This window comes from Lepidothrix coronata, unplaced genomic scaffold, assembly GCF_001604755.1.
Source record: "Lepidothrix coronata isolate B3197 unplaced genomic scaffold, Lepidothrix_coronata-1.0 Scaffold205, whole genome shotgun sequence".
Taxonomy (NCBI): Eukaryota; Metazoa; Chordata; class Aves; order Passeriformes; family Pipridae; genus Lepidothrix; species Lepidothrix coronata.
The window spans coordinates 233,383-258,500 of record NW_016690385.1 but is presented as its reverse complement, the minus strand read 5'-3'; the positions used below and the strand labels follow the sequence as shown (position 1 = coordinate 258,500).

The window sequence follows — 25,118 nt, the reverse complement described above, 5'->3', positions numbered from 1 at the left end:
TAGATGCAGGATTAAGATAAATAAAGCTAAAGACGAAAATGCAGTTTTGTGTCCAAAATCCTGTCATATTCAAACTTAAGTCAACTACAAGTTTCTGATAATGCCAGCTCCTCATTTTAAAAGCCTGTAAACACCTTCTCCCCTTCCTCCTGCTTGGGACATGGATTATAGTTTCTCACTTCACAAACATTCTCATCTGATGACCTTGCTAAGCAAGGGGAAACTATTATAAACGATTTGTAACTTTTGACCACTGAAATGTTTTCACCCATCCTTCAAAACCCCTGGATGGTGGAGCATTAACCTCTTTTCTTTGTGCTTCTCTTTCAGCTTCTGATATGGCTGCGGAGCAGGGGCAGATTCTTGTCATTGCCACTGCTGCTGTTGGTGGATTCACTCTCCTGGTCATCCTCACTTTGTTCTTCCTGATCACTGGGAGGTAATTAAAGCTACAGCATTCTCATTTAGGCAGGGCTGGAACCATCTAAAACTCAGAATTTAAGAATAATAGTTAAATCATTAAACCCCATTTTCAGTGCTGAAATAAAGATTAAACAGTGGGGTGAATGCCTTCTTTGGGTCGTACTCACAGTTCTCTCGTGAGTGTTGTTTTCCATAAAGACTCAGTTTGGGCAGATAAGCAACTATGTGAAATCAGGAAATAGCTTGGATATTTTAAAAACCAGTTTCTGGACCTCTTGCCTCCAGAGTGAAAATTTAAAAACACATTGTACCTGCTGCACCTTCAAGGCTCTGACATTACAAGAAAAAAAAAAAAGAAAGAAAAAATTCCTACAATATATTTTATAAAATCTCATAACTGTAAATTGCAAAGCTTTGGAGGGTGCAACCCTGGGATTTTTGATGTCTTGGAATTGGCAATGTAGCTTGCTAAATACACTTGAATGGACCATTTTTTATTACTTTCACTATATTAAATTTGCAGGAAAAGTCATACAAAATTATGCACCTATTTTATATGCACATTTCTGCATCTCTTAAGATAAAAAGCAGGAATTATATTATGAAATTAAACTAAGGAATACTATACTCCGAAACACTAGAATGATTCTTCTGCTTGTGGTATCACTGGCAAACAGAAAATAGTTTCCTAAAGGTCCTGTTTTATTGCTTTCTGGCTTTTTTTTTTAAGATTGAAGATATCCCAATTAAATCTGTGTTGCAGCAGTACTGCTGCATTGGCAGGGGAATTCACCAGTCTGGACCATGTGGGTTTTTTTATAACTAGCCAATTCTTGTGCTTACAATTCTTTCAATGCAGTGCTCTTTGTCCACCTTTCTTCAGTGGATGTGTTGATTAGGATCAAATAATGACATTATGCAAATTGGATGAGGAAGCATTTTGGTTTGAGTGGCCAGATGCCGTGCTGAATTGCACAGTGAAGGTTTTAAGGGAACTCACAAATTCTAACTGGACATGCTAAAAAAGACATGTGTAGGTAGGAACACCACTCCTTGCTGGAGCTCAGATTCTCACAGGTACAACTCCTTCCAGGGTGCCTTTTTTTCCTTTTTCACTGAGCCTTGGGTGTTTCCTGAGTGATTTCGGGACTTCACCTGCTTCCACTTGGAAGCAAAACAAAATTTAAAAGGACAAAGAGATTATGATCCCATCTCCTCTGTGAGGCCTTGGAGTTTGTGTGGGCTCTGACCCCTCTCTATCCTTTTCCCCTTTCCCTCCTTCAGACACACAAAAAAAGATGCTGGAAGAGCCTTCATCTGAGTAGGATTCTCCATGGAGTTTCCTTCTTACCTGGCTTGGGGACAGAAAAAATCCAGAGTTAGGAAAGGATTCTGCACTCCCACTGTCCTGGTTTAGGGCCTGTGTTTACACTGCCAGAAAAGATGTTACACTTAAATCTTCTGAATGTGATAATGGTCATCAGAGACAGGGCTGATATTAATGGACTGTGTGGCACTTTTAAATTTGTAATTATATTTCTGTTTTGTTGGTATAGCATTACCTCTAACTTGAAAAGAAAGTGAAGTTCTATCAGTGTAGGCCAGAGGTTTTATTTGCAATACCTCAGCAACCACAGTAGCTGCCATTATGTGAATTAATGTTCTTTCTGCTAAATAATAAAACCAATTAAGTCTAACTTTCTGTTGAACTTGATGAGAGCAGTTAACCTTGGAACATACCGTGACCTTAAATAATCTTAGAAGCTAAGTAAATATTCCTGCCATTACTACAGAAGCTGACAAACAGCAAGGTCTTTCAGAAGAGAGAGGAATTATTTAGACAAACTTCCAGAGAAAATAACTGTGGAATCCTAATGTGAAATCCTGAAGCATAACTCAAACACTTCCTTTAGAAAAAAAACCTCACTAAACTCAGGAATGAAAAAAAAAATATGGAAATGGGTTTCTTTTGGTTTATTCCTCCTGTTTGCCAGCATTAAGGATATCGGAGATTCTCTTAGCTTTCTAATGCCTTACTCAAAGGGATCATTTCAATTATGTAAGATACGAATTCATTTTGAAGTGCTGCTTAAATGCAGTGATAAGAGCGTATTCCACAGAAGACAGAGCAAGAAAATTTTGAATAAATACTCAATTTACTCTAGGACTGGAGGCAAATTTCAGCATGAAAAATGCGACTGGTACCCTACAGATGTGCTCTGCTCCAGTGTTTAGAATTAACAATTTGATGAGCTGTCGAGTCTCCAGGCTGCTGATGAGTCTATTCATAGTGGAGAGGCTGGGTTAAATGAGCACCTGGCTCTGCACTTTGCTGAGTGATTACCCACCCAGAGCAAGCAGGAAGCACGACTGTCAGTCCTAGAGAGAAAAATGAAAGCAGCAGAGACTTGGAGGCACAGGACAGGGGATCTTGGCTTAATTTCAGGAAATGTGATGTTAAAGCTCAGTATGATTCAGTCTTATCATTACAGAAATTATTCCTCTCTGATTGTTCTGTAGCCAACACGAGCAGAGAATGAGGAGACTCCTCTGCTGGTGATCAGTCACTGACCACTGTAGTCATACTTTGGGGCCACACTTGGGAGGACTGGACAGGGTTAAAGTCTTTCTTAATGTTTGACTGTTCCCTTGGGCAGACACTTGAAGTATAAGAACTCCTATTTAGTGTTCCTGGCACTTGGCACCCTACAGACCAGTTGTTCAGGTCCTGAAATGGCTCTGTCATCCTTAGTGGTCACAGCGAGTGGTTTCCAATCCCTAGGCTTACGCAGAATCTGAGAGTCCACTGGTTTGCATTTCCCTCCACAAGGTACAGAATCTTCTGCCCATTCATCATTACCTGTGTAGCAGTGAATGGATTTGTGAGTGTTCCTACTGTGTTCCAGCAGTTTAAACTAACCATTGAAATGAGGTGGGGGTGTTCACCTGTTTCTCATATCATCGTTTGTGTAGATATACTGCCTTTAATTAAGGTTTATTTAATTTTATGAGGCTGGTAATGTACATAGGGAGGACAGTCATTTTTTTCCAAGCTGGTTTTGGAACTGTATGTCTGTACACTAAATAACATGTCCACGGGCACTGCTGTTCTCCGCTGGGTTCAGTGCCTCAACAGCCCTTAGACCAAAAGGTTTCCCTCTAAATAATAATTCTTAGGCTGTTCAGTGGGTGAGAGCGTGCTTTAAGACCAAGATCAAATATTTTGGTTTTTTCTTGACTGAGACAGTTGCTGCTACCATGTGACCCTCTCAATCAGCATTAGCAGGTTGGCAGCATTCAGGCTGGGGGAGATTTCATTACCAGGAACCCAAAAACTTGCCGTGTGGCAGTTTTCTGCAACATATACCCTTGCATTGTCAGATATGGTTGCTGACAATTCATGAACTTCCACTGAGTTTTGGGTTGTTTGCCAAGGATTTGCAATTTTATAGCAATCATAGAGGCATATGCTAAAACCTAATGTTTATCCTGTATGATATTTGCTATCTTAGAAGAAATAATAAATCAGTGCCTGGCTTGCACTGCACAGAGCCACTCAGCAAAAATAAAGAAAAAAGTGATCCTGATGTGAAGAAAAATTTTTTTTTTTTCATGAAATGTAGTGAAGTCATTATTATTCAATTAGGAAGAAAATGTAAGCTTTTTTCACCCACTGTATATGAAAGTTAATAGGATAAGGTTTAATTACCACTAACTTACATATGCAAACAGGAATGCAGGGAAGTGATAATTTATTAAAGTATCAGAATTCTTTGAAGGAGTCAAACTTGAAATAAAATTTTGAATGAAATTTAAACTCAAGTAGTCACTTTCATGCTAATAATTCAACTCTGATCTGTTTTTCTTTGTATGTAATCTATTTGTAGTTCTTCATATTTCCCTCTTTAGATTCATAACTAAATGTGTATTCCAAATGCAAAGATTCTGATTTTCATAAAAGGGCAGATAAAACTTAATGTACATTTATTTTATCCATGGCAAGTATTTTATTTAAAACCTCACTTGTTTTCTTGAAAGATGCCAGTGGTACATAAAGGCCAAAATGAAATCTGAGGAGAAAAGAAGGGCTCATTTGCAAAATGGACATTGTAAGTAGTTCAACACTGTGTTACATAATATCTATATCATGTTTTAAATGAAGAATGTTCATTGTTTCCTGGAAAGCTTTTTCCCCTGCTATTTTAATCTGGTCATTTGAGTAGTTCCTTACTGTCTGCATCATCAAAGGTGGGGGGGATTATGTCCTCTTGAACAATTTCACTAAATTCACTCTAGTTATTATGGGTTTTTTTTTCATTTAATTATTAACATTTAATCAGTTTTTCAGGTATATTTCTGTGACGTCTCAGTTGTTCTTGACATTAAATTTCTGCCTCAAAGTTCCTCTCTTGGTGACTATGTGACTTATTTGTATCTAGTTCTCTTTGGATTTAGGGATCTACACTTCCAGCCACCCAAGAAATAAGAAGTGGAATGGGTTGTCTTCCCTCATGTTCCTGCTCACTGATCAGTACAGTGAAAGAAAATCCTGCCAATCTCTCACGGGCAGTACATTAGTTTATATAGTTTAGTTTAGCTACCTAGTTTAAATTAGTTGCCTTACTAGTTTGTCTTTTTATTCCAAGGGTATTATACAAAGGGTATAAAATTTTATTTTTTCATCATTTTGATAGCACCCCTGGAAACACCGTGATCAACACAGAAGTTAAGTCACCAGAAGTAAAATCTTTTTACAGGTGACACCACTATATCTAGCCAAGTGCCTCTTTCTGTCAAGGAAAAGGGCACATTTCCCCATAAAGTATACTTCCTAGAAATATTTGTTTGTCATTTGTTTCCAAGCATGGTCAGAAATGAAAGAGGACAAAAGCCTTCCAGCAGGAGAGCTTGATTTATGCCTCTGAATCTGTGACTGAATTTAAAAGAAAGCCTCACTCAGTGTCTTTCAGGCTGGGGTAAATGGTACCTGTATTTCATGTTGACACAAAGCTTCATCTCAGAGGCTTCTCAGTCATTTCAAGTTATCTCAGCATCACACTGGAGGGGGCAAATCTCTGCTCATGTATGTGCTCCACAGAACAAAGGATAAAGCGGAATTATTGTGATTTACCCCAGCAGCCAAGACTGTACTGCCAACAATATTCCCTCCTTTACACTAAACAGCACCTGCATAAATACATCCTCCACACAGCAACCTTTGCCTGGCTGCTGGCTGCTTATGGATTTGGGATCCAGCAACTCAACCTGAAACAACACCTGGGACTGTGCAATCGCTCCCAGGACCAGCATAAGGGTGACCACTCCCAGACTGGCTGAAGCTCATCAGATAATGAACTGCTTTAGACTCAGCTATTAAGTGATAAGAGGAATGGCTGAGAAATGCTGAATTCTTTTTAAAGGGATTCTCTGAACCCAGCTGCAGTAGCCTCCTTTTATCCCGATAAGTTGATGCATTATTTACATCAACTTCTGTTAATGGATTGAAAGTTTTCCAGAACTTAATCATCACATGGTAGCAGCCTGAAAAGGATTTCCATCCAGACAGTCCAAGAGAAACAACGATAAGTTCTTGAACATGCGATACTCAGGAACACAAGGGATATCAGGAGTGCCAGAAAATGATGGCTTGCCCGAGCCTTCCAAAGCCATCTGGCACCATCCCACTCTTGCCACGGCCATCTCCAAGGAAACAGACAGGAATTATCAAAGCCTTGGAAATGGATTTGGATAGTTTTGTTCTCATCTTGCACCTGGCTCTCTGGTTGTTCCAGCTGACCAGAGGAGGACAAAGCAGCACAGTCCTCCAGGACTCATCCTTAGAGGAAAGGATCTCAAAAATTTGACCTGTTAGGCAAAAGGAATGTTCAGCCACCCACTGCTAAATGAAAGGAGTGAATTAGGAACCGGTGTTTTCAAAGTAAAGGACAGGTTGCCTAAATTGCCCAAGGAGCAGTGAAGGGGAATATAAGCTGCCCTGGCTGCTAGTCTTGAGGCTCTGCTTTTCCCCATGTCATTGAGCCCTCACTTGGTGTCACTTTAGACAGCCTTTCAAGTGACCACCTCATATTTTCTCATGACTTGCTGCATTTTCCAAATTTACCAGCTGTACTTGAAGCATTCTTTAAGGATATAAGCTAAGTACTGAGGCTCCAAGGAGCCTTTTCAGACTAAAATATTAAATAGAATTCAGAAAGGAAATGCTTACAATTTAAAAAAAATTTCTTTTCTTTTCTTTTCTTTTCTTTTCTTTTCTTTTCTTTTCTTTTCTTTAGAAAAGAAAAGAAAAGAAAAGAAAAGAAAAGAAAAGAAGAAGAATGTAATTTAACATACCCAAAATCAAAATTGCATTTTCCTTACAATTTAACTAGGGCTGATATTTTGTCTTAGGAAGAAGTTTCCAAAAACTTTATTGTCCTCTTAATTTTCCTGCCTGAAATGCTGTTTCTCAGGAGATGCTTGTTTTCATCTGGGACAGAGACAAAACAGCATAAGAATTCAGCACTCTCTTATCAAGTTAAATACCAAAGACTGAGTTTTCTTAAGGCCTTTGACATTTTCTTTCCGTGGGACAGAATAAACTCTGGGACTCATGTAACTGGCAAACTTGACAGTAACTAGAGGTATAAATAACCTTCAAAGAAACTAATACTGGTATTTTCTCCATTCTATATGATAACACTGATTATCAGTCATCATTGCAAGCTGGAAGGATGTTTGTTGCAACAATGCACTGCAGCAATCCTGAAGAAGTATCCATGCTTTCAGTCACCCAGAACACCTCAGAAGATTTGAGCAGAGCCCAGCAGGACCTTTTTACACTTTCAGTCAGTACTTTGGAATGCTTTTGCTTGTGTTGGGTTGTCAGAGAATCATTCTCTGTCTATAGAGTTGTAAGAACCAGCTCATTAGTGTCTTAGAAGCCTTGCCTAAATAAGCCACTTGAAGGATAAGAGGAAATGTTTAAGCCTGTGCTCAATCTTTGATGGTCCAAATGGGGACAACTCATGCATTCTGCAGTTGGTTCTGCGAAATCAGTAGCAAGCATTAGTAACTTGGGGTCATTATCCTCTTCTGTTGGGTTCTGGAACTTTAAACGTGGAAGATTTAATAAATTGTTTCCAATCCTTTCAGTTGTCTAGTTTAAAAATAAATAAATAAATAAATCTTGTTGCAGTGCACAATGTGAAAGTTCTTGATTCCTGTTATTCTCTGCTTTTTTGCAGTGCGTTTCCCAGGACTTAAAACATACATTGATCCAGACACGTATGAAGACCCATCTCTTGCTGTCCATGAGTTTGCAAAGGAGATAGATCCTTCAAGAATTCGTATTGAAAGAGTTATTGGGGCAGGTAAAACTATACCCGCTTTAAAAAGAAACGTCCAGGCCTGGCAAGGCTGCTTTTCTTGAGTCACCAGGATAACACAAGTGGTCAAGTATAGCAGAAAATGTGGGTGTGTTTCTCAGACAGTCCTCTCTAAAGTGTGGTGTAACTGAGGTATTGTATCCAGCTCATGCTCCAAATATGTTCATATTTAAATCAGGAGTTCTCTAAAGGGAGATTCTCCAACACAATATTTTATCCTAAATGTTTTTTAAAGCTTTATAATTTTTTTGGGTAGGGTTGGTTTTTTGCCCTGTTTGTTAGGGGTTTGTTTTTTTTTCCAGATGCACTCAAACCCTTGTGTCACTCAGCATTTGCCATAGTTATTGTCATGTGTTCTCAGTCACTGAGCATGAAATTAGATCAGAATTTCTTTCTGTGGGGAGATAAGTTCAGAATGAAGACTGAGAAAAAGTTATCCTTAAATAAAAAACAGGAGGAGGATGAGGAGAGAGAAAGGAAAGGCTGGCTTGGGACAGGCTTTCCTGTGTGGAGAAGGATCATTAGCAGAAGGGAAAAAGGAAATTCTGATAAGGAGGTGGAGATGGTATGAAAGGTGATGGGGACTTGAAAAGTAGGATGAATGGAAAAATAGCTTCATGATCTCCTCCTATATCCCAGTTAGTTCAAGTGTGTGGTGGAGACAGAAAGGAATTACATCTGATCAATTGTTTTAGACTGTTCTCACCTATGGAGCATTTACCTTCAGTTGAGAATATCTCACTGGGGTTATAGGCCACTTCACAGCTGTTTGATAATGTTTCAGAAGTTCATTCATCCTGTATGTACATTGTTCTTTTTTCCCTAGGGGAGACAAAGTGCCCCTTGTGTTTTCAGGGATCCTACTTTTGCTGATGTGCAATGTCTTCTCCATGCATTGTGTTATACTCTTGTCTGAGGTTTGATTTAATTGTCAGGTTTTACTGCTCAGGAAAATGATGTGCAAGTATTCCCACACATTCACTTCTGGAAAGTCTTTGTAGGGTTAAAGGCTCATGGCTGCCTTCTAGAGTTCACTAGAGGTCCTGATGGTAGTGTCACCAGCTCAATGGTGACAGAAAACACACCCTTGAGGGTAACACAACAAAAGTGAAATACTTGTAAAAACAGTCTTGTAAAACCATTTCTTGTGTTCTGACTATGTGGGGCAGAAAACATTTCATTGTTGTCCAGGGCCTGAGATTGTTTGCTGTGTTTTACTCAGTTCATGGTTTACTGAGGACTTAGAGAGACAAGGCCAGAAAAGGGCCTTGCAAACTTACCTAACCAGTGGATCTCAATGCACAGCTTATGACCAACATGCCATTCAGAAGGACCACCAACATTTCTTACAGTTATAACAAATTAAAACAAAAAACAGACTGACAAGGAGAGTCTGGAGTTCCTGTGGTAGTTTACATTCTCTGTGTTATTACCCTATAATGGCTGAGGAGAATTAATCATTTCTCAGCCGCAACAGAAGGGGAAGGTGGGAGAGCTGAGAGTCTCTGTCAGAAATTTTGATGGATGTAGGAACAGAATCCAGCTCTGAAATATAATTTCTTCCTGCAAAGGAGATTAACACTCCCTGTCTTCATATTACACAATATGGATATTTCTCTGTGTCCTCAAGATATTAAAAGTGACTAAATTTTGTAAATTGTTGTGTTAAAGGTGCTTACAATACTGACTGCACAGATGTTCACCTCAATGTAAATTTATTTAGTACGTTCCATGCTCCAGTGCCCATCTTTGAGCTACTGGGCTTTCTTTAATAATGCTGTTTTATTACTTACTTACTTTAACCTTATTTACTTTCTTACACTTTAATGCCATGAAGGAAAAAAAAAAAGTGAAATCATTCACAATACGACAGACTTGAAAAATCAGTTACATCTTTTAAAAGGGGTTCAGTGGAAAGAAAACCTCGTTTTAATTTGCTCATAGTGAACCCACCAAAGAACTCATGTTGAAGAATATTGCCAGGAAAATTACTGTCAGAAGACATAATGCACTGTGATCCTTCTTTTTTATCTCTGTTTCATATATCTTAGTCACTCTAGAAAGGAGAAGTATTTGTCCCTTAAGATCCCTCATTTAATGATACGTTACTACACTGACAAGAGCGGAAATAACTTCAGCGTTGCTCAGAAGTGCTTTATGCACTAGAAAAGGTGATGTAAATAATATAACAGAAATGAAACCATGTCTGCTAACAAACAGGGGAGAAAAGTATTGACCTGAAAGTAAGAGGGACAGTTCTGTTTCCCAGTGCAGTCCATATCTCTGGAGTACTTCAGTCCACCTGATTGCTTAAACCACATAATATGTAGTTCTGTGCACCTTTGAAATTATGAGCTTGAGAGAGCCTCCAGAGGGCTGATTTCTGCAGAAAACATTCTATCTGATTTCTTTTATTTCTTCCTTTTCTTCAGACATAATATAGATGTTGATATCTTGGATTATAAAGCATTTTGAACTACATTAACACTAACACTAATGTAACTACTGATTTCCAAGCAGTTGAATACCATAGGCAGGGATTGGGTTTATTGATTTTAGTTCAGATTAAAATTGTGTCCTTATTCTCAATTAATTCATGAAAATTCTTTGCTCAGCTTCTTTCCCCCTTTTCTTTTATGTGGGGGAGTGTATACTTTGACATTTTATTCTTATGTTTTTTATTTTTCTAAAATTACTTGGGCAATTTGCCATCTACAAAAATATTCACCTACTAGGACTTGCAAACTGCTTGAAATGAAATTTAAACCTATTTCTATGCAGGCAAGATACAGGTTAAATACCATGGCTGAGGCACAGAGACTACAAATTCTTACACAGTTCTTTAATAGCTACCAAGGGACATAACATATCAGCATAATTCACAACAGTCCTAAAACTTTCTCTATGAATTCTCTCTAATTCTATATTAAACATTTCAACTGGATATAAAATGCATTTCTTATCACAGGAGAATTACTTATAAAGATACTTAAATCTTCACCTAAGCGAAACCAAAAATCAACATCTTTTACAAAATGAAACATCAATATCTTTTAAGAAGATATTGATGCATTTCTTAAATTTGTTCTGTTTTAACAATTTATTTTGGTCAATGATTTTCGTTTTTAATTTCTGTAACTTTAATTTTTCAAACAACAATTATTTGCATTCAAGAACTAAAAGTTTTCATTTTCATCTTTTAAAAACCAACCCTATTAACCATGTTACACAGACAGTTGGGTCTGATCCTTCGGTGTCAAGTCCTAGTAACATAAAGGTAGTATTATATGATATTAAAAAAAGAGGAAAATGTCTAAAATTCTTGCTTGCACACTGACTGCTCCAAATAACGATGATTTTCCATCAGATATTAAAAAAAGGTTCAGAGAAGGTGGCAAGAAATGGTCAAATTGAAAAAGCAGCAAAAACTTCAAGCAGAAACAGCAGATTGGAAAATAGCCTTTAGTAGTAACAAAGATCAAGATGACACTTGGCCAGCAACAGTCAAAGATTTCATAGCCAAAATAAAAAGATAATGTCTCTACATTTATTTGTAGATTTAATCAACGTTACTGTTGTAAATTCATCTCATTAGGCAGGTAAGAATAAGAAAAGCAGAGCAGCAACAGTTTAAGAACAGATACTGAGTTTGTGAGATTACTTCAAGAAGAAAATGGTGCAGCCTCTGTTAAAACCCTTTTCCAGGTCCTCCTGGTTGACTTTTACTGAGCTGATGTTTTTGAAGGCAACCACAATGTTCTGTGGAGACAGTTAATTGAAAGTTTGATCTCAGCTCTCCTAGTCTCCCCCTCTAACATGCTTTTGGCATTCCAGCACATCTGCAAACACTCTGAATTACTGTCCTTTTTTCTGATGCTTTGGACAAAATAAGGTGAAGTGAACTACATAACTTGCAAAATCCTCTCTAAATTATTCAGGCTTTACCTACTCCAGGTGCAGACACAAAATATCTCCATTAAAGTAACAATATCTGACCATAAATATAGATTCGAGATGGATGCACAGACAGATTTCTGCCCCTGAGCAGCTTCCCATCATCTCCTGTCTTACATCTAGTTCATCTGAGCCAAAAAAACTACTGTTTTATAGACCTTTTGACTGAATGAAAAATTATACAAGTTAATAGCTGTTAATGGTCTTTTTTGTTATTCTTCTAATATCTTCTCCCTCTATCCTCCTGTCTCAAACAGGAAGGTAAACACAGTAGGGGAAACAGTTTACAACCAAAATGGAATTTGCAGTTTGATAAAAAATTCATAATAACAAGCAGATTACAATCCAAAAAGCAAAACAGGACCTAATTGTATTAGCTGCTTAGCTTGTGATAACACCAACCAAATAAACATGCATTAATGAAGTTCACATTCTAGCAATAGTTACAATGATTATTGTTTAAATGGTGCAATTCCCTTTTATTTTATCTGCTCTTTATGACAAAGTTTTAGTATTGTTTAATATTGTAATTCATATTCTTGGATTCAAAACTCTTGGCTGATTTTTTTTAATCACTAATATTAAATATTCCATCAGATTTCATATTGCTTTTTTCCAAAGATCACTCTGTACCTTTTTGCCAGTTCCCAAAATTTGCCATCAATTCATTACTGTAGCTTTTCTTCAGATGGTCCCTTTCAGCAACTCTCATATTGAGCTTGCTGCACCTACTGACATTTTATCATATTATTTGTTTCTATCTTGCCCATGACACTTTTTTCTGCCCCCTCACTTCTTGCTATTTGGTTTAAGGCTTCAGCACCTCTTCAAAGAAGGAATTCCCAGAGGTACTTTGTCAAGTCTGTTTTAACAGGTAAAATTAGCCTCTTATTTCCTTTGTTAGAATATTGGAACTCAAGGAAGGGACCAACTCCTCAATTTTTCACAGAGAGTAGACTATATTCTTTTTATAATCTCAATCTCCTGCTAGTTCTCCCACAGGTGTAATGACTAAAATGGGAAAATGAGCCAAGCTGTATTTGGTGCTGTGACCTTTCAGTTGTAGCAACAGCAACTGTCTGTGCTGCAAGACATTTGTTTTGATCCCATGTAGTAATACCAGACTGCACGTCACACTTTTAAGGGGCTGACTATTCCTATTTCACTTTAAAAAACACATATGCTCTGACTGAGTGAGAAAAGGGACTTGTGGTTTGCACAGGCTAAGTTTCCAGACTGCTCAATCAGCTTCTTAGTGTGTAACACACAGTAAGATGTGTGAGGTTTAGATCATTAAACCAGGGATTATTTAAATTTTATTAAAACTAAACAGACATTGAACTCTATTTTTTCCTCTAGTTATCATCAGCTTTTTCCCTGGAGCAAGGAAAGCTGTCGACTTCATTGACATCTGACTCTCAGCTTCCACTTATTACACATGCAGTCATGAACCTTTACTGCTGCAGGGTCAACATTTATCTTGTTTATCATCAAACCCAAGCAATGAGACTTAGATTCTTAGATTTAAAAAATCCCTTTTGTTGAGCACATTCCCCCTTGTCTTTAAAAACATTGAAAATGCTTTATCTGAAGAAAAGAGCAGAAAAGTTACTGTGGGATGAAATCTTGTCAAACTCTCCATGTAAATAACACAATGCTTTAAATTGATTTCCATCTAATCTAAAACAGAATTAGAAGTTATTACACACACTTTAGGTTTCTAAATGTAGGAACTGTGTGTTCTGGGAGCTGATGATCACTTACTGTCTGTTTGACATCATGTCACAAAAAACCTGCTCTTAGTCTTTATGTTCAGCAGTTTATCAATCCTAATATCCAAGGGCAGTGAAATTCTTTTCTAACTTTACAAATCATGCATCTGAAAAAGGTAAAAGGAACAGGTCAGGGAGAAGACACAATATTCCTTCTTCTGCTTTAGATGTTGAGATAATAAATCTTGGGACTGTAAGCCCTTCTCTGGCCTCTTTCAGTTTAATTTATTTAAAAACACTTGGTGAACAGCCTTTTACAGTCCCTGAGGGATGAAATTCTGAAGTTGTAGTACTCTTGTATAACCTTGTGTTAGCAAAATCATTTATTCTATTCCCTATGCTTTCCAAATTATTCTCAAAAATGAGATTTTGCAGTTCTGCAGATTTATTGATCACAAAATTTCTTTAAAAATCTGGATATTAAGGCTCTAGTATTTTTACTTTTCACTGTTTCATCAAGAGAAAGAAATTGGAAATTTTTCTCATATTAGGCATTTAATTTGGAAAAAAACAGTAAGATGAAATAAGATCGTGGCTTTGGAGATGTGTTTTGGCTCTGCTGGACATATCACAGAATAGAAGATTAATATACCATGTTCCCTTCAAAGTATTCAAGTTTCATGACTTTCTTTTACGGTAGGACTTTACAAGTCCGAATTAGCTACTACTTTTTCAGTGGTCAGGCAAGCAAACTTTTAAGGAGAGCCTTCTAAAGGGGAAAAATTATATAGGAAAATCCTTCCACAACTTCCACTTTTGCCAAAAGATTCCCAGAACATTAGTCTAGTGACACGTGGTGTGACTCTTGGGGATGGTCTTGTGCAGGGCTAAGAGTTGGACTCCATGATCCTTGTGGGTCCCTTCCAGCTCAGCAGATTCTGTGATTCTGTGACATGTATTTTCGCATATCTTATATTTGCACACATCTTCAGGGAAGCACATGCTTTAATTTATTTTTGAAAATTAAGTAGAAAAAACAAATTGGGGGAAGGGGAGCGGAGGGGGGATTTGTGGAAAGGAGACCTGGGACACTTCATTTTTTTTTATCTGTTTCAGAAGCTGATAATTTATTCAGAGATTATGCTCAGCATCTGTTACTTGTACTCTTGCACTTGTTGATACCTCTGTCTTTGAAGTAAAAGACAAGCTATGAAACTGTTCTTTTAATCCCTCCACTCTTCCTGGATCTTATTGACTAATAAAACTTTGTTTTCTTTTAGTGGAAATGACAGAACCTAATAAAATAAAAACTGTATGACAATATCCATTCTAATCCGGCAACATCAGATTTTCTGAAGTGAAGCTGCTGCCTTTAAGGACTCTCTCTTCTAGACTTGGTTCATATCTGAAGGCACACTATTACATGATGGAGCTTTCCTATTTTCTTTTCTTTTCTTCTGTCCTTAAAGTTTAAGGAAAACTAGTTCAGACAACACTTGATGGAGGGGGTAACAATTTATTTCCTCCAGTTCGACATATATATCTGTTCATTATTCATTTTTTGGTTTTTTGCAGTTCTGATTCCCAGATGACTGGGGTAGAAAATTTGGTTTGCTATGGAAGTTCCCTGCACTGGGTAGTGCTTTGAAATATTTTTGTGAACGTTGCTTTTCATTTGCTGAATTATGACCGATTGAAAAGTGACCTGCAGGCATCCAGAGTATGTTTGGTAGGGGCTTTAAATAGCTTCTGAGTGACTTCAAGATCAAAGGAAAGTTGTGATTTCCATACAAATTCGATTAGTAAATGTGTGAAGGGAATGCAGGGACATGTGTTCCTCACAGGCCATAATGTACACAGGAGAACATCGGGGGGAAAAAGTTCTGACATTCCTCTCGTTATGCAACTCAGTCCAGATTTGCTGAAACTCTTGGCCTTTGGGTGTCTGAATAGGGAAATGCATAATTAATTTCAAGTAGGTGTGTGAGTCTATTTAAATAAATCATGTGCAAGTGCTTTTCTGGGACATCATAGCACAAAGTACTTTTTAAATACTTCCTACAGTTTGAGGATAGCCAAGTATTCTGATGGTCTCAGGGCTTTTCTTATCATACAGGTCTCAGTGCATTTCAACCCTAGAGATAAATATTGCTATAAACAGATATTTTAGATAGATATTTTGTCATCACTGGAATAAAAATCTCAAGTGTCCTTACATTCCTTCCTCGTGGCATTCTCAGTTATATATCACACACAATATTGATATCAAAATTCAGTCTCAAAATCTGAGAGTGATACAAGCCCCCATGATCTCGCAGTGTGGCACAAAGGAAAGGTGATTATTTGTTGTGAAGCACTGTTGAATATTTTGGTTTTCGGGGATGTGATGAAATTCAGGAACTTGCCCACTTCTAAGAGATGTTTCTTGAATATTTTTGTGTACAGGCACTATGAGTGATCTAACCTATATTTTAATCTATTTAAGGTGAGTTTGGAGAAGTGTGCAGTGGACGTCTGAAGACACCAGGAAAAAGAGAGATCCCTGTTGCAATTAAAACTCTAAAAGGTGGCTATATGGACAGGCAGAGGAGAGATTTCCTGAGGGAGGCCAGTATCATGGGACAATTTGATCACCCAAATATAATTCGCCTCGAAGGAGTTGTTACAAAAAGTAAGTCACTAACATCTTTAGTTAAGACTTTGATGGTGGTTTTCCCATTCTGTGTCACTTAGTATCAAAATTAAGCATCTATGTTCACATTCAGTATGGATTACAGTTCTCAGAAATCTTCCAAATCGTGAAGTGACAGTTGATACTGCAAAGTTTGGGACCAGAGTAGGAAATGCACAGCCTATCTGTTTTCAATTAGAAATGTTTTAGTTTTTAACAACAATCATCCTCATTTGAGTGATGTCTTTACAGGGTCTTATGAAATAGACTGGAGAGGTTGCCTGTAGGCAAGTGGAGAAAACCATAAAAGTAACTGAGTTGACAGTGAAGTCAAATTGTCTCGAAAAATATCAGTTATACTCTTCTTTTTGCAGAAGTATTTATTATATATTTGGTGGAGACTTGCTGGTTTCAGTACCAGAAGAGATAAATTTCCTATTTTAAAGAAATACAATGTAAACACTTTGTAACTTATTGTGCACTTTACTAAAATTCCAGAATAATCTACAAAATGTCTTACTCTATGTAACTGTTGCAGCTGCCAAGAATATCCCTTGCCTCTGAAATCCAGCATTTTTAGTGGTGTTCTGGACTTTTCTGAAATGCTGAAATATCTAGTGCTCACTTAAGTAAGAAGACATTAACATGCATGTAATTTCTTTAATGCCATCTTTTTTCCATTAATGAATTAAAAAACTGGAATTAAAAAAGCTATTTTCTTTTCAAAATTGATTCATCTCAACTAAGCCATGTTGCTTGCTAATTTGCAGTACTTATATTTTTCTTTTAAAGGGAAGTGTTATGTGTGTAAAACAATAATGTCCTCTTACCTTCACAGTAAATACAGTAAATATGTTATGAATATTTCCTGTTTTCACTTTGTTACAACATCAGAAGCTGTGTTTGGAAAACACAAAGTACTAGAAGAAAGAGGGAAGTATAGCTCCTGAACTCGTGCTGTTGGAATGGAATTTCAACAGGTTTATGGAATGACACGCCCATGTGCAAATCTGTCTCCCCATGGTTCTAAATTAAGAAGAGGAGGATCTTTTTCTTTCTTAAAACAGTATTGCAAGGAAAAATTTATTGTTATTTAGGTATGTTTGGTTACTAGACTAAAAAAAATCCTTGGCATTGCAGAAAAGATACAGCTTTAGTCTCGCCATTGCTCTGCTCTGCTGACAGCAAACAAGAACACAACTTAACCCAGGCTGAGCAGCACTGGGGGCCTTTGTCAAGAGATGTAAATATGTAGGAACTTAATTGAATTTAGCTCCTTGCTTCATACTGAACAGTAGCATAGCAGCAATTAAATTCCACCAGTGTTCCCCAATACCAGTATCACAGGTATGACAAGGATCCACATGGTGGATCTAGGAGGGTGTTTCTCATTCCTGAAAAATGAAAATGGCTGTGATTTATGAACATTGTTTGAATCCAATTAAATGGCACACACAGAATACAGTATAATGTACTTGGCCATGGCATGATTGTTTAATCTTTACCCCATTTATAAATTTTCTTTCCATAATGACTCATCATGAGCCTAGAGAGAAATCAAGATTGCATTCAGAAAGCAGAATCAAACAGATAAATCAGTGCTCCAGCATTTGTTAATGTTCTACAGGAAAGGTGATTATAGACACCTGTAAGCCAAAAAGTCATCATTAACAGCTCTGCTTTTCCCTAAGCTGTCAACAAACTTTATTATTGTTTTGTAATGTTTGTTTAAAGGTAATATAAAAATAGTAGGTGCTACTGTTATAGTTACACTGTCCTAAAAATTTATGCATTTCTCTGATATAAAATAGTACTGAAAGTTTGAAAGAAAATATTTTTGGGTCAGGCAGGTTTATAACAAACAAACAAACAAACAAACAATTATAAAACTGCAGTTATAGAATGAAAAAAGACTACATGAATTATCAGCAAATTTCACCCCAAGGCATATAAAGTCCAAGTTATATAAAGTGTGAAGGACAAGGTTGTGCAGCTCTGCTCTGCTGCAGGAAGAAGCCAGAAGGAAGGCTGAGCAATGGACACATCCACCCTGCTCTGCTTCCCTCTTTCCAGTTTATCCTTAGGATGGTACCTTGCATTTACACAGCCCCACCTGTGCTATTTAGAGAACAACATGACTTTAGCTGGGAGAAGAACAGTTGTCTTGCACTTCACTAAATCCTAAGTGTAGAACTGCAGAATCCACCATGGGACAGAAATTTCCTGTAACTAAAACGTGTGCTGTAAAAGTCAGACAGAACTTTGTCCTAGCAGAGTTATTTATGTAATGATAGCATGATTAAAAGGTGTTCTGTGCTGAAACTAAGATTAATAACAGCAAAAACTATTTATCTGATGTACATTACAATTCCACTAACCTATAAAGGCACATCAGATGCAGTAAATTTGATTAATAGATGTGTTATGCTGTTCTTAGCACATGCTTTCCTCTTTGTAACCCTTAGTCATTAACTTCTAGCTGTTGCTGGTATATATTGCACCAGTTTATAAGCAGTACCTTCCATTCCAGTGTCATTGACTATTGAACAAAAAAGAAAAAGGGTTTGGTTGTAATAAGCAGAAGTGCTCTACCAAGTCAATACGTATTGACTGGGGCAATAACAAATTCTCCTGTTCATTACAAATGAGAGCTTTTATCTGGTGCTACCAGCTAAGCAGATGTTAACTTTTAAATTATGCTGTTTTCAAAATTGCTGTGTAATATGTACTGTACAGGATGAAAAAAAAAACTAAGCCTGCTCAAAAGTAGGTCTGAAACAGAGGTTTAATTCCTTTTTCTTATTGCTTCATTTCTCATTTGTCCTAACCACAGTCCCTAATCACAGAGAGCAGTAGGCAGAACGGTTGCTGTAGCACAAGCTCTCTGTTAGCAGAGAGTTCATTTCAAGGGCAATTTGTTGGGCCAAGGCAGATACACCATAGCACAGAATCTGGATCTGATCACTCACTTGTATTGCTGATCAGAAGTCACAGGGAAAACTTTATTCCTGTTAGGTTTCTTTTAGCAACACCATTCCTTGCATGGTTTGCCATAAAAGGGCTGCTCATTGCCTTGCAAATTTATCACAGGTGCTTAGGCACTTTATGTAAACATCCATAAATGTTAGTGTTTATGGATTTAATACAGTGATAATTTTTGGATCTCTTCTTGGGTGTTTCAGGGCGTGCTCTGATCAGTTTTATGTCCTTGGCCAAGCTGCTGCTATTTCAATAACAAGTATAGGAAAAATAACTTCTTTCTCCAGTACAAACATATGTGACCATCATTGAAAGCTGGGCTATGCAGAAAATGTCTTCCACTTCTACATCCTGTCAAAGCCTGTGTTGCAGATTTCCTATCAAAAGTCTGTAAAATAAATTAAAGCAAACATCTGACAGCATAACTATGTCTACAAAAGACATGAAAAATGGTCTCTGACTATTGTAACTGTACTAGAGGAAATCCAGCCTGGAATCTGTAGTTAGTTTAGCTTGATGGTATCTTACACAGCAGTTTAAAGCACAGCCTAATCAGTGCTATGAAATACTGTGTCAATATGAAATATCAAGGTATGAGAGGGCTTTATTATATTTATAACCTGTTTGTTCCCCTTCCCCTCAAGCTTTACCCTAAATAACTTTCAGTTGTTAAAAATGATTTATGAGGAATTGTTTCTGTTTCCAAATTTTGACTACTGGAGGATTTGCACCTGTCACACATACAACAGTAATCTTTTTAAGGCATTCATTTCCTTTACCACCAATATGGATATTGATATTCTCCAGAAGAATTTTCAGAAAAGTCCCAAAATGAAGCTAAATGAAGACAGCACCTAGGCTTTTGGTTCTATGTAAACTCACATCCTCAAACACTGAGCCTGGGTTTGGAATGACACTTCCAACTCCCTTATTGTCTCCTCACTGTTTTGATTTAGTGGCTTTCAAATTGTGAATGCAATTCCAGCTCTGAAATCTTTAGTCAGTCATCTAGCAGATTGAATTCAAAGCTTTAATCATTAATTTTCTTTTTAAATTATTGTATATAACCTGTTCGGTGCAACAAAAGCCCTAAAAGCAGTGCACCTTACCTTGTCCACAAGGAAGGCAAAGCAGCATCATGATCCTTTTTCACTACAATTTACTGCATGTAGCTCTTCATATCTGACCCCTTTTTCATTTTTCAAAAATGCAGGACATAATTAATTCATTTTTTTCAGCCAAGACATTGTGCTCTGGGCCTTTGAGCCCTTAGTGTAATGAATCTCATATTGCCCTTTTCTGCAACCTGTTAACAGGTTGCAACTATTAAGTGGAGTTCAGAATTCCTTTGAGAAGGTGAAATATTTTCCAGAACATGTGTTTGTTATACACATAATTTCGGGTTTATACAAAGGGATTGAGGAAAATTTGTAACAGTATTTGAAATATCCTTGCCTTGGTCATGTACTCCCAGGAAGTGTGATTCTGCAAAGTTTAAATGCTGACCTTTTAAGAGCCAAGTTGTGACTATTTGACATAGGCTGGACCATGATAGCTTAGAAAATATGATTATGATTATACACAAAAAGACAGGACCTACATTACAGTATTTATCATGCAATTCTGAAAAGCAAAACCTTTTGGACCAGCAGAAAACATATGATGTTAATAAATTCCATGTTAGCATTATAGATTTGTTTATAACCCACAGTGTAACCTATTTCAAGTCTTACATTTTCATCTGTCAGTAGTCTCACTACACCACTGGAACACCAAGAGCATCTCCAGGCACAGATGGGCTTGCTGGAGGCCAAAATGTCTTCAAATCCACTCCTTGAACCCACGTCAGGCACTTGCACCCACCTTATGCAACACAGGAGGGTATGAAGATATTATTCATTCATGGATATCTTCCATTCTGATTGTGGACAATCCACTGTGACACAGAACAAGGGTGACACTGTGTGTGTGATATATTAGCCAGTGGGCTTTACATAAAGCTGAATTTGTCTGATAAACCATATTGTAGTTATACACATAATGATAGATAAAACAGCAGGATTTCAGTCGTATCACAAATTTTTCAGTAAGTGGAGCTGTAAATTTGAATTTGGCTCACTCCCTTTATTTTCCTTTGTGTCCTATTTCATGGATAAATATCACAACACATTACTGAATTCAATGTTGCTGTGGTGAGCAAATTAACACAAAACCTACATTGTTAGCCAAGTTTAGGAGATCAATTTATTAGAATATCATCCAAAACACAGAGCTGAAAGTTAGAGCTCTGCACATGATTGCTGTTAACACAGACAAAACTCAGTATCTGTAGCCTTCTTGCCAAATAGGTTACCCTTCATGGCTGGTACTCGAAGAACATAATTAATGTTGATATTACTGAGCTATTTTTACACACACATGCATGCGTGTGAACATTTCAAATAGCACTGGCAAACTACCATGCATCCATTTGTTGAAGGTTGCTGGCAAAAATTAAGAATACACAATACTTGTTCTCCTGAATGAAACATGCTTAGAAGAAATTGGCTTTTAAACCTCAGGAAAAATTAAATTTGTCTTTCATGCACTGCATTCTGAGAAACTTTTTTCACAAAAATCAAAGGGCTGTTACGGTTTCCTGCAGTTCAGATCAGTCACATTTCTGTGTTCTGCTTTCTTCTTTTGCAGTTAGGAAGCTATACATTATACCTGCCAATTCTGCTGCAACATCTTTCACAGGATGATAAGCAGTGAAGAACAAGCATATTGTCAGACAGTAAAACAAGCATCTTGTTAGCAGCAGCTTAATCTGCCCATGATACACTATCTAACATGCTGAACTTCTACAATTCCGCTTTTATAGGTTACATCTGAGAAACAGGATTTCACTTTCTTCAGGATCCTTTGCCTATAGGTGTTCCGTACTCAGACATGCAGGACCTGGCTTTCAAAGATATTTAGATACTTTGATGGGAGATATGGTTCTAGTAGAAAAACAGATGACAAAAACCGTTCCTACTAACAGCCATAAAAATATAAAGCCCTGTAGATGAGATATGTCCAGACTATTTTTTTTCTTTTCTTTTAAAGGAAATGCACAGTCATGAATTTCCGTAATTAGCATCATTATTAACCACAAATTATTGCATTTCCATACATCTACTGAATAAAATATGCAGTTTCTTCCTCCACCACAAAAGTAGAGAAGAATATGGTACAAAAAGTTAAAGGGCAAGAGTGTGTAGGAGACATTTGAAGGGTTGGGGTTTTTTTAACAACTGCAACCAGAAGATTCAGTGAATAACAGGGGGAGACAAGATTGCACTCTGCTGACAGATTTGCTGCATGCCATGGCTGATCTGTTGCCTGTTAAGGAAAACCATATAAGCAATGATGAGAGAAATTATAAATGACAATGGCAATTGCAGCTGACAGTTAAAGGAGTGAGGGGGTTAAAGAGTGTATATAAAGCAACCAATAAATCCCAATTCACAAGTTGTACTTGGTTGATTTATTTTGATAACTGTACATTTATTTCTTCTTCTGTATAGAGGCAAAAACAGGCTAGTAAATATACATGTAATTGAGTACTGGTAAAGACCTGTTGCAACTTTATTTTTGCTAGATCTTTGCTGGGAATGAGGTGTTCTCACTGAATTGATACCAAGACATGCTGAGTTTGAGAATAATTGCTAATGATGGCTAAGAAGGGTTCTGCTGTATTTTAGAGCCCAGCAAAGTCAGATTATATCAGAAGCATTATTTGATAAACTTCAGTCTAATTGTTAAACATTACAGTATGCTCAAAATTGAAGCATGGTTGTGTTCTTTTAAAAGGCAAATTAAATAAACTTTGCACCATTTTTCAACAATAAATCATTCTCTTGTAATTCACGGAATATTCAGCATTGAGCTGTGAAGGATACTGAGAGGTCACCTGGTCTATCTTCCTGCCCCAAGGCACAATCAATTACATTTAAACTAGTCTGGAAAGACTTGCCTATCCTATTCTCTGAAACCTTTCCTGGTGAAGATTCCACAGCCTCCCTGGGCAAAGTTGAGTGTTTAACTGTTCTCGTACTTAACCTTCCTAGTGTTAAATTGAATTATTTTTCTTACTGCACCTTAAAGCCATTAACTCTTTTCCTGTCGGTGGTGGAACAGTTTGTGCCTTTCCTCTTTGCAGCAATATTTTACGTTTGTAGACCATTATAATGTCTTTACTGTCTTCAGTAATTCAACCAGATTCTGCCAGGTTTTTCTTCATGGTGTATGTTTGCGTGACCTTTGGTCATTCTTAATGCTTTCCTTTGGATTCTTTCCAGTCAATTAGTATCTTGTCTGAAGTATGGGTAAAGCATGGCTTTCAAGAGTGGATACAGTTGATGCTGAACCTTACCTTCCACTAACAAGCAGGAAATAACTGTTTTAAATGTAAACTTTGTTACTCATCTCTAAATACATGTGGTTTTCAATAGCAACCATAATTGGGTTTTATTTTGATTTATTATTACCCGTGGATCCTCCTCTGTGAAACAGCTGGCTGGTAGTCTTTCCTCCAGGATGTATTTATGTGGTTCTTTACTGCCATCTCAACTGACCTGCTTTGTCTTCCAGAATTTTGTTCTGTGTTTTCTCACACATTTCTTTGGCATACCAAAGAATTTTGCTGTCTTTGTCAAACTTAGAAACATACTCTTAGTTCCAGCACTGCAGTCATTAAGGAGAAATCAGCACAGTGCCCAAAGTTCTGGACCATACTATTTGTATCCTTCCAGGCTGATGGGGAACCACTGAAGGCAGTTTCCCAGCTGTTATTACCCTGACTGTGCTGCAGTTTCATCAGAAATTTCCTGGGGAAATCTGAGAAAAATACTAAGGAAAAAGAATTAAATCACAGAGTGCAATTTACAGTATGAAAAATTATGTGATGTAATATAGTCAGGACTGAAATCTCATTGCCTCAGACTAATTTACTTACTACATTTCTTTCTTTTGTGCTGCCATTAGTCTCTTAGTTTCTGGTTGTACTTCTTGTACTAAAAAGAATGAAAGAGTGGCAATAAAGGCACTGTAGGTTGCAGTGATATGAGTTAAAACAATGTACCAGGAAGGCTATCACAGGTAGGGGAATGTATATCTATATTTTTGTGGATTACAGTTGATTCTTAAAAAGAAGCTGAAATGTGTCTTGGTTAGGATAGAAGTCTTGTCATACCAAGTTTTACCTGTTTCATGATCATTTGAGTTAATATGTTATACTCAGACTGCATTTGTATGGGATAAATCTAGATTAGAGATTAGATATCAAAATATTAGAGATAATTCCATGTTTTTGTCCCATGGCAGATGCTGGGTGTAGGTCCATGTGTGATACCAAGGAACACAGATTTCCCTTGAGGTGACAAGATGAAAGATGGAGACATAATCATGGTGACTGTTAAGTCCCCATTGTTTCTTTTTGTAGGAGAAACTGCTGTCATTTTTACCAGCTTAACTAAATTCAAATTTACATGAGTGTATCAAAATAATAATGTATCCCTGATGCTTTTGATTTGATGCAGTTATTCTCAGTGTATTATCTTAATGCTGCCTAAAGTTTGCTTGTGCATGAAGAGTTCTTTTTCTCCCTCACAGTGTTGTTTGTATTTGTCTGATGCTTTGGATAAGCCTTACATGTGTGAACAGGGGTTATTGTGGGGATTTACATGTTTATCATAGAATCACAGAATCATTTAGGTTGGAAAAGACCTTTCAGATCATAAATTCCAAACGTATTTATGACGTGTTTAGAAACCCAGGAGGCAAAATGCTATTGAACCCATAATCATTACAACTAAAGAATTTAATAATGCTGAAATCTTATTACAGAAGAGTTGTCAAACGTAGTGAGTGTTATAAATAATATTAATCATCTCTAGTCCATTGGATTTGAGGCTTCTGAGAATGGAAGTATGTATCTTGGTACTTCTGCAAAACCCAGAAATCCATGTT

The 25,118-nt window shown here is 37.1% G+C and overlaps 1 protein-coding gene across 5 annotated transcripts in view; it reads left to right on the top strand.

Annotated features, from left to right (window-relative positions):
* The window catches only part of EPHA6 (EPH receptor A6), a 449,435-nt gene that overhangs the window by 328,080 nt on the left and 96,237 nt on the right, over window positions 1–25,118 (top strand). For all 5 annotated transcript variants that reach the window (XM_017832764.1, XM_017832762.1, XM_017832763.1 and 2 more), the window contains 4 exons: window positions 331–439; window positions 4,462–4,532; window positions 7,668–7,793; window positions 15,960–16,145. In XM_017832764.1, coding sequence (XP_017688253.1) covers window positions 331–439; window positions 4,462–4,532; window positions 7,668–7,793; window positions 15,960–16,145 — 492 coding nt within the window. The remainder of the gene's footprint in view (window positions 1–330; window positions 440–4,461; window positions 4,533–7,667; window positions 7,794–15,959; window positions 16,146–25,118) is intronic.